Source organism: Periplaneta americana, chromosome 1 (assembly GCF_040183065.1).
Source record: "Periplaneta americana isolate PAMFEO1 chromosome 1, P.americana_PAMFEO1_priV1, whole genome shotgun sequence".
In the NCBI taxonomy this organism is placed as follows: Eukaryota; Metazoa; Arthropoda; class Insecta; order Blattodea; family Blattidae; genus Periplaneta; species Periplaneta americana.
In genome coordinates, this window is record NC_091117.1 from 173,155,904 (window position 1) to 173,172,857 (window position 16,954).

The 16,954-nt window shown below is 32.8% G+C and overlaps 1 protein-coding gene and 1 non-coding gene across 4 annotated transcripts in view; both read right to left on the bottom strand.

Annotated features, from left to right (window-relative positions):
- Positions 1 to 16,954, bottom strand: part of or (AP-3 complex subunit sigma-2 or) — a 64,354-nt gene that overhangs the window by 36,554 nt on the left and 10,846 nt on the right. The window contains exon 5 of one of the 3 annotated variants that reach the window (XM_069832093.1): positions 4,004 to 4,098. The exons of the other annotated variants lie outside the window; for them this stretch is intronic. Within the exon in view, the coding sequence (XP_069688194.1) occupies positions 4,015 to 4,098 (84 nt within the window). The 3' untranslated portion in view covers positions 4,004 to 4,014. The remainder of the gene's footprint in view (positions 1 to 4,003; positions 4,099 to 16,954) is intronic. 3 annotated transcript variants of the gene reach the window in all.
- On the bottom strand, positions 2,055 to 2,131 carry TRNAC-GCA (transfer RNA cysteine (anticodon GCA)). The gene has a single exon. It is a non-coding gene; the product is annotated as a tRNA-Cys (tRNA).

Consider the following 16,954-nt stretch of genomic DNA (forward strand, 5'->3'; position numbering starts at 1 on the left):
TTATTATTATTATTATTACTATTATTATTATTATTATTATTATTATTATTATTATTATTATTATTATTATTATTATTATTATTATTATTATTAGTTATTGGCTGATGCTCAATCTAATTTCAACAAGAATTAGAAATGGTGATTGTGTAGATTTACATTTTATGTTATTATATGTTCCAGGTAAATTTAATTTATTGGTCTGACCCAATATTTTGGGTTTGCCCTGCAACACAGAATAGCTCACAATAAAATTTAAAATGAAAAATTATATAAACAGGTTTCAGACAAAAGTGATGAAGACATAAGAAAAAAAAAATAGAACCAAGTATAATTTAAATTGAATGTACGCCATAAAGATGCTGACGAAATATTGCTACAGAAATGTCATACAAAAAAAGTATTTATGTTTTAATGAAGAGGAACCCAATAAATGTTGTATAAATGATTAAGATATTACCGCATCATTACAAGCGCAAGTAATATGGAAATTCATGCCAATGGATTTCATTTAATTTTAAAAGTGACTATTGCCTATGTAAAATATTGATTCACATTAAATTAGCTACAATATTTATAGAGATGGCGATTTTTAGTACTATAGGGAACCTTAAAGACATTACTTGTTTTCAGGAACAATTCTGAAATTAACTTATAATATGTAGAAACAGGTGGATTGAATTGCACTTCAGTTCTGAGATATATGGGAAAATAAACAGGATAAGCTATCCTTTTCGAATTATGTTTAATTAGACAACTCCTATTACAGGATAATTCAAGAGGAAAAGTTAAAATTTCGGCAAGAGATTGCATTAATCATTGCGAGAAGAAAAGTACATATGAAGGTTCAGAATCATAGTGGGCCAAACGCCATTTACTAAAACCGTAAAAAACAAGGGTTAAAATGAAGTTATTACCATTAGTTCAATGGAAACATATAGCAAGTAATATAAAGTATACACATTAAAATAAAATGATTTGTCAATCTTCATTAAACTATGGTATTCACTTAACTTTAACCCTTGCTTTCTCTGTTTTTAATAAATGATGCTTGGCCCACTAGAGCTCTGAACCCTTCATATGAACATGTGTCTAATTGATAATACCAGTAGTAGTTGCAGAGATTCGAACTGTTTCAAGATAGAGCATAGTTGTTCCCTTTCTACATATTTCTTATGCATGTGCTTGTCTTTCACTTGTAATTCTATTAACAAAAGTTGTAAATTGTTGGTGAGATGGAAATTTCTATATCATTGTGGACACTAACATTCAGCACTAGTTTTTTGTCAATATATTTTATTCTACAAAGTCTTATATGTAGAATTTCTACAGGACAACTTGATATCATGTTTGAGAATGTTCCTTTGGACTGGTATGTAACGCTTCTATACATCCTCGGTGGTCTCGCTTTCCTACTGAACCAGAGGTTCTCAGGTTCAAAGTTGATAAAAGACTAAGCATGATTTTCTCCAGGATGAAAGTAAAGTTATGGGTCCCGTGTTGTAGATTTACGACACATAAAAGAACTCTGTTCTGTTCTGGAGGACTTCAAGCAAAATTGTCAGTTGTTCTAAGCCCACATTTAATTTCGATGCTAATAACCTCTGCAGTTGTATATATATATCAAATATGAATGAGGTCTCGCCCACCTCATTGAATATTATACGACTAGTCTTAACTAGTCAGTTGTATTATTACTGATAAATACGAGAAAAATTCGTACAGACACGGGGAATCGAACCCAGGACCTCTCAGCTTTGCACGCTGAGCGCTCTTTACCAACTGAGCCATGCCGGGACACGATCCATGGCGCCAGCCGAACCCCTCTCGTAGTACTGTTTCACGGCTTTACTACCTGCATTTAAGACGATGCACGTCATATGTATGCAGGAGCGCATATTAAATGACTTTGTTGCAGTATTCAACATCAGTTTAATGAAAACTGCTAACAGTGTATATATCAAATATGAATGAGGTCTCGCCCACCTCATTGAATATTACACGACTAGTCTTAACTAGTCAGTTGTATTAATACTGATAAATACGAGAAAAATTCGTACCGACACCGGGAATCGAACCCAGGACCTCTCAGCTCTGCGCGCTGAGCGCTCTTTACCAACTGAGCCATGCCGGGACAACTCTGCAGTTGTGTTGTTAATAAAATACTACTACGACACAATGTCTAAATCAAACCTCTCTTGGTCAATGGACTGACAGATTTAATGACCGTCAGTGCCTTCAAACCCTCATGCTGTTACACTAAGGCATATGGTGAAGGATAGAAAGCAGGGTTTACAAGGACAAAATGAACAGATTAAATAAACTGTTCAATGAATTAATATTAATAGCATGATTTTCGACATTCTGCTGTGGACTGTGTCACATACCATTCAAAATTTAAAGTCTGGACTTAAAATAATATTACCAAGGTTTAAATTCTGGTGAGTTAAGTGGAATTTATGATAGGCGAAGATAGTATTTCGAGGATGTTCTCACATGGAACTTCCTTAGTTTCTCCCGAAATATAATAGGCCTATATATTTCACTTTTTAGAGATGTTAAATTTTTCATCTTATTTCTTAAATTGATATAGAAAAAGTAGTTTTGAATTATCAATTTATATCTGCTCACTTTTCTAATTAGAAACTATCATAATGCAATAACTGTTATAAAAGTAGGAAGTCGACTCAACTTCTTACTTCAAGACAGACATTTCTTTCCGTTTTCTGTCTTATAAAAACTACAGAGAAAATTAAAATGGTGATTAAAAAATTGAATTAAAGATTTCGTTACAAGTATATATGCCATCTCTTTACCCGTCCATAGAGTAACTTCTCTTTCAAATTACTGAACTAGTTTTTAATATGGAATTTTTGGCATAAATTTATCAAAACAAATATAGGCTAATTAACGCAATATTATCATTAAAATACAGCAGTAATAGTAAGCCATCATGCCTCAATTGAATGCAGAGTTATAATAAAAAAGCTGGTAATATATTCAATAGCTAACAGAAATAAGGGTCATAAATAAAGATAAGAGTTCCATTTTAATGGAAACTATTTACATTGTTTAAAATAAACTTAAAACAGTACCGGTAATCAATATTCAATTTGTTTAAAGAAATAACACTACCGACCATACATACAGTGACGCTTAAATGTGAGCACAATCACATAAAAAATTCATTAATAAAATACGAATTTTATTCACGAGATATACAGCTACTGAATGTAACCAAAAGTCTTTCATTCATGAATTTAAACAGTTTAATTATTTGAAATTAAAAATAGTTTAAAAAGAATTAAATATTTGGAAATTTGTGAGGTTATAAATATGCATTTAACAAAATTTCTTGAAAAGACAAACATTTTAAAGAATTCTCGTTTGTGGGAATACTGTTATGTGTTATAAATGTTTGTTGTTCAATATTATTTAAGATCAGTTAATTTTAATGTACATTTAATTCGTATTAAATCCAGCTATAAAACATAGGCATTATTAATACTAAGTATTAGTACTACATTTAAAAATCTAATTTGATGTAAATTATGATATGATCGACGCAAAATATGAATCGAATCTAATCAATCATTCTTGTCACACAGAAATCTGGTGAATTTTCAGACAGCATTCCAAAGATTTAAAATAAGTTAGTATGTCCAAATTTTGAAATTGATATTTTACAACGTTCAATGCTTTCTCTACATGACATCTGAAATAGTAATTATTTCTTTGTTCTATAATATACACAATTAGCAAGTAGGCTATATGCAGCTTTTTATCTTTGTACTTAGGAAGAGTGCGTCATATGTACACAATATCTTTAACAAAGTGACAGACTATCATGCGAACATAGCCATTATGATGCAGTATCATTGCAAGACGCTCATTCTGAACTGTGCTAGAATATTCTCTCGACTGAAAAGCCATGCAAATTAGGTGACAAAGGATAGATATGATTCAGTTCTTCATTATGCTGACTCAAGAGCATATGGGTTCAAACCTCTTAAGGGGTCATTGGGAAAAGAGACGTCGAACACGACCATGGCGTGGGATCCTCCCGGGAGCCATTTGGAGAGTCAAGGCTTCCAGAGGGCTCTGGAAATATAGCAAGGCCACACAAAAGCAGAATTTGAGAAGAAGAAACTGAAGCTTAAAGTTATACTGTCTAATCTATGAATAGAAACTGCTCAGAAGATGGAACTAATGATTCAGTCAAATAAAGGTGAAGATCCAGAAAATGAACAGAATTTTTTAGGATTGGAAACAACATGTAAATAATTTTAATAAAATTTTTTATATTGTTGAGTACAGTCTCTAGATGAAACTAATTAAATGAAGGCAATTTTTATGACATGCTATTCCACAAGATCTAAGTCTGGTCTTGTTGCAAGAATTCATAATTTGGATTGTTTTTACTGTGACTGCAAAATGTGTAAAAGATTCAAAGACAAAAAATAAATAACATAATAAAACTATGTGTCTCTATATACTTCTTCTATTGTAACATATCACTTTGATCTTCAATGAAATATAAGAAAAGAAGTATTGAAATATGTTACATTCGTGCTTTAAAAATAAGTTAATAATGTGTTTCACAAAAATCTATCAAGTAAAACATAGCCTATATTATTGTTATTAAAACAGGGAAAGAACATTTATTAGCTTATCTAATGAAATTATATTATCTGCACAAGTTATTTATGCGTTAGTTTCAAGCAATAGGGTAATTATGAACAATGAAAAGGTAATCAATATTAATTACTTCTGTTAATTTATATGCAAGTATACTGGAGACATTAATTCCTTACTCGCCCATTACACAAAATCAGTTAGAATGCTAAAATGTATTTTGGACTAACATACAATTTGTAGAATTTAATTTCATTTTATCAAGGAGAGGAATTCAGATACTCAAAATAAGTAAGAAGTAAAAGTACGAGAAGATAAGAAAAAATGAAGAAAGAACAAAGAGTGAAAAAACTAAATATAAAAAGTATGAAACAAAACACTGCAGAGTGTACGAACAAAAGAAATAAAAGAATGAAAAATGAAATAAAATAAACGTCAGAGAGAAAGAAAAAAAAATAATACGCATTACAATACATCTCTCATACTATAAAATATTAGTGAAACAACTTTAATTAAAATATTGTCTCTCTCTTTACGTTAATATATGCCGAATTAAAATCACCCCTTACAAGCATATAATATTATTTTTGAAGAGCTGCAGCTTCATAAAATCAACAAATGATGTGAACACAAAACAATAATAAAATTCAAGATCTTAACTTACTACATCACAGAGATAAAAATTAGGTATTCTAATCACTATTTGCTAAAGTGTTAAAGATTAGTAATCAGCAAGTTCCAGCTGTTTTAACCTCGAAAGGTCAGATTACATGGTACCCATGTACCATTCCGGAGAACTATTCTCGAATTTATAGAAATTAAAGAAGATTCTTCCTCTGTCCTGGATTGTACAGAATTTTTTTGTAAGAATCACATCTAATAACCAGTGTCGTGAAGATGACATATTTTCTCATCAATTGCTCTCTATATTTCAAAATAATTCAGTTCTTTATCACACCATCAACTCTATTCCTGTTTACACTTTATTTTCTTAAAGGTACTGGGTAGAGCTGGTAACAGTATTTTCGCGTGTAAATATGAATATATAAATTAGTTTTGTCCTCTGTTTCTATTAAACACAGACTAATGATTATTGTAATTTTCTATCACCAATTTCATCAAGCATCATCAATGCAATTTAAACTGAACATGCTGTCTCATCAGATGTGTTACTCAGATGTAAACAAAAATTAGTATTATGAAACACTAGCTTTAAGTTCCTGATATGCCCAGATTTTCTTTTTTGCTTCTCTTTCTAAGAAAACTGAATGTTAGATTTTTCGGAGAACTTAGAAACGAAAGTATAAAAAAACAAAAACGAATCGTCTTTATTGACTTTTCTTCATTCTTAAAGATGAATCTTTACATAGTGTCATTTACATGAATTAAAGACCTTGACCAAAATGTACGCCAGGGTAAACTCAAATAAAAGCACCTGAAGATTGAGCACCGAAAAGAAAACATTTCATAATGTGTCTTACATTCAACTACTTTTGTTTGAATTTGTGTCGCCTTGAAGTGACTGAAATTGTTAAGGTCAAAATGAAAATTCGAAAGTACCTACTGAAATTGAGATTATTTTAGTTTGAAGAAAAATAATAAAAAGGATTCAGGAAATGTTACATACAGTACATTATTTTCTCTGCGTGTTTGTTGTTGTTGGTGTACTGGCATCGATATGTAGATGACATAATAGTCCTATATAATGGAAACAAAAGACAAATAGAAAACCTACATCAACAACTCAACAAAATTCATCCGAAATTAAAGTATACAATAGAAACAGAACATAACCAAGCTATAAACTTTTTAGACATCACCATAACCAAAACAAATAACAGACACGAATTCAAAATATACAGGAAAGCCACCACAACACATATACACAATTCATCAAACCATCCCATACAACATAAACATGCAGCTTTCCGTACAATGACAAACAGATTAATTAATATACCAATGAACAATGACAACTACACTGAAGAATTAAACACAATAAAATATATAGCACAAGACAATGGATATAACCCTAACATAATAACCCTAACATAACAGACACACTAATAAAAAAGGCAAAACAAAAACAGAACAAACCAACACAAACACCACGTGAGAATAAATATATAACATTAACATATCACAATACCAATACTCACAAAATTGCAACTTCATTCAGAAAACTAAAATACAAGATAGCATACAAAACAAATAACACAACACAGAAATATCAAAATAACCACATTAAACATTCAAATAAATATAATTCAACTGGAGTTTACAAACTAAAATGCAATAGTTGCCCACATTTTTACATAGGACAGACAGGAAGATCCTTTCACACAAGATATAATGAACATATTAAAGCTATAACCAAACCCTACATCGCATCAAATTATGCAGACCACATTATCAACAATAATCATGACTAAAATAATATAGAAACAGATATGGAATTTTTACACATCACACCAAAAAGTTCACAGTTAAACATCTTAGAACAATACGAAATATATAAACATACAATAACATACCCACAACATATACTTAATACACAATTACAGTTCAATACCCACACATTATTCGATGTCATGATACGTCATAACACACAAACAACCAGCCTCCACCATAAGAGCAACATACCCCCACCCCTACAACCGACAAATGCACATCGCAGAATTCAAGATCACTAGTAGTTCAGGAGACAATGATGAAGACGTAACATCACATCGAAACGGGCCATCTGTCGAAGGTATATACCTTTTTTAAAAATTTTAACACTTTTTAACGTGTGACTAAGTAATTTTATGTTTTTAATTTTGTATAATATTCATTTTCAGAGCTACACTAACTTTAGCACGTTTTGTAATGTTGGCTGCTACAAAGTAGTACACTGTAACTCAAACAAAAAGCTTTCTTTTCATATAATAAAAATATATATAGAATATAAAATCTCAATTTATATTGAAGGACTTTGGATTTTCCACCCCTTGATCCCTGTATGCCTGCTTGGGTTGAAATTGGGTGCAAACAGGCAAATTAATTTCATATTCGTATTATGTGTCCTAAAAAAAAAGGGGGTATTAAATGTACTTCGATTAAAGGACTCCAGATTTTCCTTCTTCGATTAAAGGATTCCGGATTCCTCTCTCTCCCCTGCTTTAGGAACGTGTTATGGTGAGCTGATTTTTTTATATGAAGCAAAAAACTCTTTAATGGTCGTATTCCAGAACCAATAAAAGTGATAAGGGGATGAAACCAGGGAGGAGGTGGTTTTTTCATATTTTAATGTAGCCAATCTTTTTTGCCTGGTTGTAAAGATTAGGTGTGTAAAATCTGGTAAATATCAGTAAAAGCATGCAGATTTTTATAGAGAATATACATAATATTTTCACTTTTATATATTAAAAGATTATGTCAACGGGTCAGTCCAAAAGACAAACAACTCAAAATGTAAAGTTTTATGTTAACTGGATTTAAAGTTTCATGTTGTTAAGAAAAATCCAGTTAACATTACTCTAATTGAAATTTAAAGTATATATGAAACATCATTCTATCCTTATACTGCTGTAAAACGAATGAACAGTTCAAGAACAGTTGATGCAATATCAACCCAAAGGACATCAACGGTTAGGAAGACTCTTTAGAAGACTGCTAGATGGGGCCGAAACAGGTCTGCACAGGCATAATTCGTGACGGATGATGACAATGATGATGAAACATCATTAACAGAATCTGGAGTAATTTCAACGATCCTTGGATTTTTCACAGCAACATGAAGCTTAAAAATGCAATTTTAAATTTTGAGTTGTTTCCCTTTTGAAGTAGTCATATACTTTGTCTTTTCGGGATTTACTTCCAAACTTATTGCTTTACTTGCTTCAAGTAAAATTTCCTTGTTTTCCATAATCGTTTGTGGATTTTCTCCTAACATATTGATGTCATCCACATAGACAAGAAGCTGATGAAACCCATTCAATTCCAAATCCTGTCTGTTATCCTGAACTTTCCTAATGGAATATTCTAGAGCGAAGTTAAAAAGTAAAGGTGATAGTGCATCTCCTTGCTTTAGCCCGCAGTGAATTGGAAAACCATCAGATAGAAACTGACATATATGGACTCTGCTATAAGTTTCACTGAGACACATATTAATTAATCGAACTAGTTTCTTTGGAATACCAAATTCAATAAGGACATTATATAAAACTTCTCTCTTAACAGAGTTGAATCTCCTAGTATACTTAATTACAAGTGTTGAATTTAATAGGTAAAGTTGACCATTCAAGACTTTTAATATTTAATTTCTATTCTTCACTTCACAACGAAAATTGTACTTTAGAATCAAATTATTAACACTATTCATGTTGAAAATATTGAAGTTAACTTCTCAAAATATGCACAAAACATACGTTTATAACTTACAATAAAAGTGTAAAAATCCCTGGTGTTATAAAAAAATGAAAGTAGGCCCAAAACATTGATGATTCTAAAGTGTGAGGGGAGGGAAATTAACAAGTTTGCCGTAGTAAGGTAATAACCTCAAAGAGTCTCACTCACTCTTATGCCACAATACATACATTTCCTTCCTAACCAGTAGTCAGATCATGTATCAATGGCTTAGTGTTAGGTAGAATGCATTGCTACCTACAGACATCAGCTCCCTCACTCTGAGTCTTCAAAAATAAAAACAAAAACAAAGCACATGAAATTAAATATAGGAATAGGAATATAAATACAGTGTACATGTGATCATATTAAAAACAATTTTTTTTCTAGATCTAAAAATTTCTGGAGGTAGTAGGCCCTACTAACCTACTACCCATTAGAGAAACTACCCTTGCTATCAGCACAGACTAGAAGTAAAAACTTCAATCTTTCTACATAAACATATATAATCACTCTCATTTCTTTCCATAGTTTAACACAGTTAAGATGTGTTTCATTTTTGGCATAACAGACTCTAAACATATTTGAATATATTATGAATGGACTATGAGGAAAAAGCATTAGTTGTTTCACAAATAAATACAGAAATTCTAAGAAACACCAATAATTAATATATAACTTAATTATAAAATTGTGCAATGTGACTCAAACATGAAAATGAATTTAAATAAATCCAAAAGTGCGGTAATTTCTTGGAATGGTGGACAAATAAGGGTGTACTTCTGTGATCATATAGCATGGTTAAAATCAGTTCACGCTACAAAAACAGGTGCACGTCAAAATGTAACTCTATGGTAAATGACTTTTATAGGAATGCCACTTCATAGCACTTTTCAAATAAGTGAGATAACCTACAAAATCGAAGAGCACACTTAGAAACACGATGTGAACACTGTGGTAGCTACTGTAACTTATAATCTCACCCACAAACCCCAAATTGAGATCGCTATGTCCGAAAATTTCTCGAAGTATGCAGATTCCTATATCATTACAGCAAAACTTCCATACTGAGATACTAATTTTTCAATGCTGCCAACCAATGTAGAGAATATGACACTAGGTAAATATGGATGGCAGAACACTTTAACTTGCGACTTCCAACCATTCACTTAAAGATTACTATTGCAGGTAAATAACATAACTATCCCCTCATCCAACCCACTCTAACCTTTTCATAGTTTTCGGCCTCCTATCATTTAGATATCCCCTCATCTAAATCACACTAACCTTGTCACAGTCCTTGGCCTCCTGTCACTTACCTATCCCCTCATCTAACCCATTCTAACCTTGTTGCAGACAAAGGCCTACCTGTCACATACTTCAGCGCTATATGTCACATGCCTTGGGGCTATACATCACAGACATCGGCCTGACAATTAACTAATCCCTTATCAAACCCTCTAACCTTGTCACAATCCTCCATGTATCACTATTATAGATAATACTATAATATTCATTTTCTATTTGTACTAGTCTTTCCTTTGGCAGCCGGATAGCTCAGTTGGTAGAGCAGCTGGCTACAAACTGGAAGGTCCGGGGTTCAATTCCGAGTAGTGACGGGATTTTTCGTTGCTAAAACTTTCAGAACGGCCCCAAGGTTCACTCAGTCTCCTATAAAATTGAGATCCGGGTCTTTCCCAGTGGTAAAAAGTGGTCAGAGCGTGATGCCGACCACACCACCTTATTCTAGTGCCAAGATCATGGAAAGCATGGCACTCTACCTCCATACCCCCCAAGTGCCTTCATGGCATGTGATGGGGATACCTTTACCTTACCTTACCTTTTTACTAATCTTTCCTTCATTCTTTTTGTCTTTCAGATGTTCCCACTACTATTACAACTGTTATAACGGATTATATTATATTCAGATTGTGGTCGGCATTTACGATTTAGTTAAGGAAGAAAAGTGCCTTCTTTATTGTTATAGATTATAAATGATTTCTATGTTGTAAAGGTGGAATCTAATGGTAATATGTAGTCATTGTTAGTTTATAATGCCTCCATACGAAACATTCAATCCAACTACTGTCAAACATTTGCAATGTGTTTTGAATTCCAATTTTCTTAAAGGTCTTTTATTTTCATTCATTTTAAATCAGATTTTTCAATCGACACTCGACTCTATTAAAAAAAATCTCAGAAATGTAAGAAGAGCATCCCTCCACAAATAATAATCTCTTCAGTTATATTTGTTCGTTAGTGACAGATAAGTGATCACACATCTTTACAATTAATCAACAAACATATGGTACTGATAATTACTTTGAAGATAGAAGGAATTGATATTTGTTGTGTATTAAGTTGAAAAATGTGACACATTGAGAACTGAAAGAAATTTCAGGAAGATTTTTCCACAGATATACATAAAGAGACATGAATGATAAACGATAATAACTGAACCAGCGCATTCTGCTCTCAAAGTCGATCATGCAAACACGAAAAGTCAGGTGTGCAGTAAGAATGATGGGGATGCTAGGGTACTCACTAGCAAATTATTGAGAGACACAAAAGAAAACGAATCCTGTCGAAAAAAATTCACTGTCAGGTACTCACTAATGTATGCTCCAAGCACCTTCAATATTACAAAATATGTACAAATCAGCTTTACTTCCTTCTTTAAGAGTCATTCATCACGTTTCACTGAATAAATGTCTTGTTCTCGAAGTAGTTTTAACAGAGTTTTATTTTCCTATAAGAAATACTGAAGTTCAGAATTTAAATGTTGATTTTAAGATAATTAAATTGAATAAAATTAAAGGTGTAGGCTATTGTAAAACCAAGGTAATGAAATAAATAATTACAAGAAAATTTCATAATATGGCTAAGAACTGTGTAATTCTGAATATAACTAAAACTTTATGAACACTATTATTTTTCTATACTTCAATGTAACGAGTCTTTACTTACATCATTTAATAACCTTGTCCAGCTCAGAGAACTCATCATAAATATAAATCACTGACTAGAGAGACTACAGAATTAAACAATTTCCGAGGAAACGTTAATTATGACACATTTCATTGTGTGTTTCCATAGTAACTCATACCTACAGAATAAGAATCTTGCTCTTGCAGAATGTAAGATGTATCACAGTAAAAAAAAAAAAAGTGGGTATGTAAGTAGCTAATGTATGTAATGCTCTGGATTTAACAACAGTCATTCTCCTCCTTGCTTTCCAATATTCAGAGGTAATTTTACTTCACAATTTATGAAATTCTTTGCGATAAATTCTTTTCTTTATTACACAGCAGACAATTTAGTGAATTAAGAATTCCAATTTTATGAAGATGTTTACTCAATTGTGAAATAATACTACTAGGTTCAAAAAGTTCCCGGAATTTTACTACCATTTTTCGTATTAATATATAACAAGGGATATTATACATTTGTTTTGTTGGTAACATTCATGATGTCATTTCCTTAAAGTTTGTTGATAATGGCAATTATTGGTTTTGAGTTGTAGGCAACTGTTTATCATAGTGTTTCGTTTGTTCGTCGCATTTTGTAATTATGTCCACAGAGCAAAGTACAAACATCAAGTTCTGTGTTTTGCTGGGGACATGATCAGTATGGCTGATGAAGATGGTGATTTCTTAAACAAAATGAAACTGGTGCTACTTGTACGACCCAGTCCCTAAACGACAGTCATCTGAGTGGAAATCGAAAACATCTCCTCGGAAGCAAAAATTTCCTAGGCACACTTCCAAAGGCAAAGTTATTTTAAATGTTATGTTTTATTTAACGACGCTCGCAACTGCAGAGGCTATATCAGCATCGCCGGATGTGCCGGAATTTTGTCCCGCAGGAGTTCTTTTTCATGCCAGTAAATCTACTAACATGAGCCTGTCGCATTTAAGCTCACTTAAAGCAAAGTTATGTTGGAAGTTTTCTTCGACTCTCAGGGTCTCATGCACCATGAGTTCATTCCAGAAGGTCGTACTGTAACGAAAGAATTGTACGTAGAAACCCTCCTTCGCCTCTGGGACGCAGTGAGAAGGAAACGTCCAGAAAAGTGGGTAGAAAACAACTGGTTCCTTATGCATGACAATGCACCTGCTCATCGCGCAATTATTGTAAAGAATTTTCTTGCCAGGCACAACATAACTGCTTTGGATCACCCACCATACTCTCCTGATCTCTCACCACCTGATTACTTTCTGTTTCCCCGTCTGAAAAGTCATCTGAAAGGACGGAGATTCAATGCTGAAGAGGTTATCGCAAACGCGACGAGAGCACTAAGACGGGTTTCACAAAATGGCTTCCAGGCCTGCTTCCAGGAACTCTACACGCGTTGGCAAAAGTGTGTTGTTGCGGAAGGCAACTATTTTGAAGGAAATGCTGTAGAATAGTGTTTAAGGTACGTTGTTTCTATGATGCTAGCAAATTCCGGGAACTTTTTGAACCTAGTATGTACGATTGATATGTGCATGCCATAGGAGCTTTTTATCAAAATAATGCCGAGAACTTTTGGAGTTGGATTATATGGGATTTGCAGATTGTTGATGAAGATGGGAGGTTTATAGTTTTTCAGACTATATTTTCTTGTAAATACAGTGTATTCAGTTTTTGAGTGCGATGTAGATAATTTCCATTTACATGCCCAAGTGTTTATATTATTTATGGCTATTTGAATAGATTTTAATCCTCTGTCTGGGTCTTTATTGGTAGCCCATATTGAAACACCATCAGCAAAAATACATATTTTGACGTCAAGGCCAAGCCAGCAGAATAAGCATAGTATCAGATGGTAACAGAATTGGAGAAAGGCAGAAGAGGAGAGAGAGGAATGCTGAACCGACGAAAGAAGAGACTGGTGAACGAGGAAGCGAAATAAGTGCTGGGAATAGAAGGGGAAGTATTGAGTGTGTAAAGCATGCCAAGAGTGTGAAAAGAGGGGGCAATAGTGGAGAAAAACCTGTCTATAATCTGAGGAAATGGTGCATCAGTGGGTTGAAATAATAGTAGGTTCAGCTAGGTAATGGATAAATGGAAGTGAACTGTTGTACTTTTTTCAGTGTTAAATAGTGAACAATGTTGCTAGGATACAAGCGCTAATGTGTTGTGTGAGAAGAGTTTAGACAGTAAATATAATAATAGTTCAAAATTTTGAGTGAAATAGTCAACAAGGGTTAGGTCTTATATATTAAATAAGTTATATGCAAAGTATTAAGTTAGTTACGAAGGTAGGAATGATTTTTAAGGGAACTGAGAATAAGAGAAGGGAAGTAGAATAGTAGTGGATAAAGTAAAAGGATGGTCAAGTGAAAGTGAAGGAACATGAAAGACATAGCAAGAACAGGCTTCAAGTGTCAAAATACGTCTTGTTTAAAGTTGTAAATAGTGCAAGTAAGGGAATGCTGGCCCGAATACAGAAATGTGAAGGGCCAGCAGGACCGAAGATTTTGAGAAATATATATCATATCACATCATATCATATCATATCATATCATATCATATCATATCATATCATATCATATCATATCATATCATATCATATCATATCATATCATATCATATCATATTTTGACGTCAGAAGGAATGACATCAGGTAGGCTATGTAACATAATATTGAAGAGGGTTGGACTAAGTACAGATCCTTGCGGTATACCACTGGTGATCCTTTCAAAAGATGATAAAGGATTGTTTATTGAAGTTTGGATTGTTCTTTCAGTAAGGAAAAAATGTAAGAATTTCAGTATTCTGCCTTTCAGTAATCAAGAGGTACCTACATAAGCTGTAAAAACATCTACTACAGCCCCACTCTTTTTCACTCACAATGATGGCTGATCTCAATGTAAAATAATGAATATTTAAGTTAGAATGAAAAAAAATTCTTACAAATTCAAGAGTACATGTTAATTTATAGATTAAATACAAGTCAATTAATTTAAAATCCCCATAAAATGGTACGTGTCTTCCATACTTACTTTGTGGGTGTTTATTTTTTCCTTTCTGATTATCTTTATTTCCTGTTTATTTCTAACAATACTGTCTCAGTTCAAAGCTAATACATTAAACACCCATCTGGAATGTTTATTGTGTGGGTTGCCTGTTGAATACACAATCTGGGGTCCAGTTACTATTCCTTCCTTCCTTACTCCTGCTCTTCCAGTCAAATTAAACAACACAATAACCCTTTTTGCTTCCTATGTTAAAAGCCTTGCAGTTTACTTCGATACGCATTTAAACTGGAATAATCAAGTAACTCATATCAAAAAAGTGCTTTCCATACGACATTCCTTAAACAGCATTCGAAAATTTCTCCCGCTATCACTCAAAAAATACTAGTGAAAACACTAGTAATGCCCCACTTTGATTATTGTGATTTTCTACTAACTGACCTCAATGTCAACCAATCGCAAAGATTACATGTTCATAATTCTTGTGTTCGCTTCGTCTGCGATGTCCGTCCCACTGACCACAATATCCTATCCTTCCAAACTCTAAACAGGCTATGGCTTAATGAACGTAGAAATTTTCATTCCCTTGTTCTCCTTTTCCAAGTCCTTCACATCTCTACACCTACAGTACCTACCTTGCCTCCCATTTCAGTTATCTGTCATCATATCATAATCTCTTTACATGCACGCAAAATAGCCGCATGCTAGCCATACCAACACATAAGACATCATTGTATTCATCATCATACACAATCTTGCTATTGCGCTTGTGGAATACCCTACGCAGTGACATCAGAGTTGTCGGAATTTAATAGTGTTCAAAAACAAACTCATTAAGCATTTTCTTACTGCATAGAGTAGGTTTAATTTTTACTTAATTAATAAAAAGTTTTTTCTTCTTAACTTCTACAATAAACTGTCTAGCCTTTATTAATCAGTTAATCTTTTAGTACTTTGATTTTTATTGTATTTGTAAATTTGATATTAATTGTAATTATAATTGTATTCTTAATATTGTAGTTGTAATTCCTTGGCAGAGGGGAAGAGAAGGCCTGATGGCCTTATCTCTACCAGGTTAAATAGATAAATAAATAGTGCACGTGATTTTTCACTGTATTCTTGATCTCTGAACGACAGAGAAAACTTAGAATAATCTGCCATAACTTCGTAGATTTTTAAACAAATAATGTGCAGTTTGTAATTTTTAAATTGCGGGAATTTAAAACAGTTTCAATTCTGGTAAAAACTATGAGTGATACAAATAGAGCATCATTATGTGAGCACATCAATCATTCTAGAAAGCACCCAATCGATAAAATCGAAGTGGAAGATAATTATTACAGCTAAGAAGATACAAAAGCATGGTGAACAATATGTAAACGTGGAAACAAAGGCAGTTGTTAAAAGGAGTAAGACCTCATTCTCGGTGTAATGGTTTTGATAAACAGTGTAAAGAAAAAAAATTCAGGAGATATTTCGCTAATTTTTAATAACTGGGAATTATGAAATGCGAAAGGGTATGTAAACAATTTGATGAAAGGTGTTTCTTTTACTGACTGTGCTGTCATTTTCCGAAACATTCCTGGCCTCATTGAAAAAAGATTAACTACGCATTGTTTGTGGTAAGGTCCAAAGAAATGATAGCTAAGAAAGAGACCGGGCAGTGTAACCATCAAAAGAAAACTGAATGTCTCAAATTTAATGCTAATGGAATTGAACAAAATTATTGGTTTACCAGCATTTTCAGACCCACTACTGCAGATTGCTGCCTGAGTGGCGCAAATGGTAGAGGCATGAGAAAAAAAAATAAAAAAGAAAGAAAGAAAATACTTGGCCTCTGAATACATCATTGCTATTCTAAGGTTCTCAGTTACACATCACACATATGCTATATTTGGACCAATAACAAAATAATAATAATAATAATAATAATAATAATAATAATAATAATAATAATGATAAAAATAATAATAATA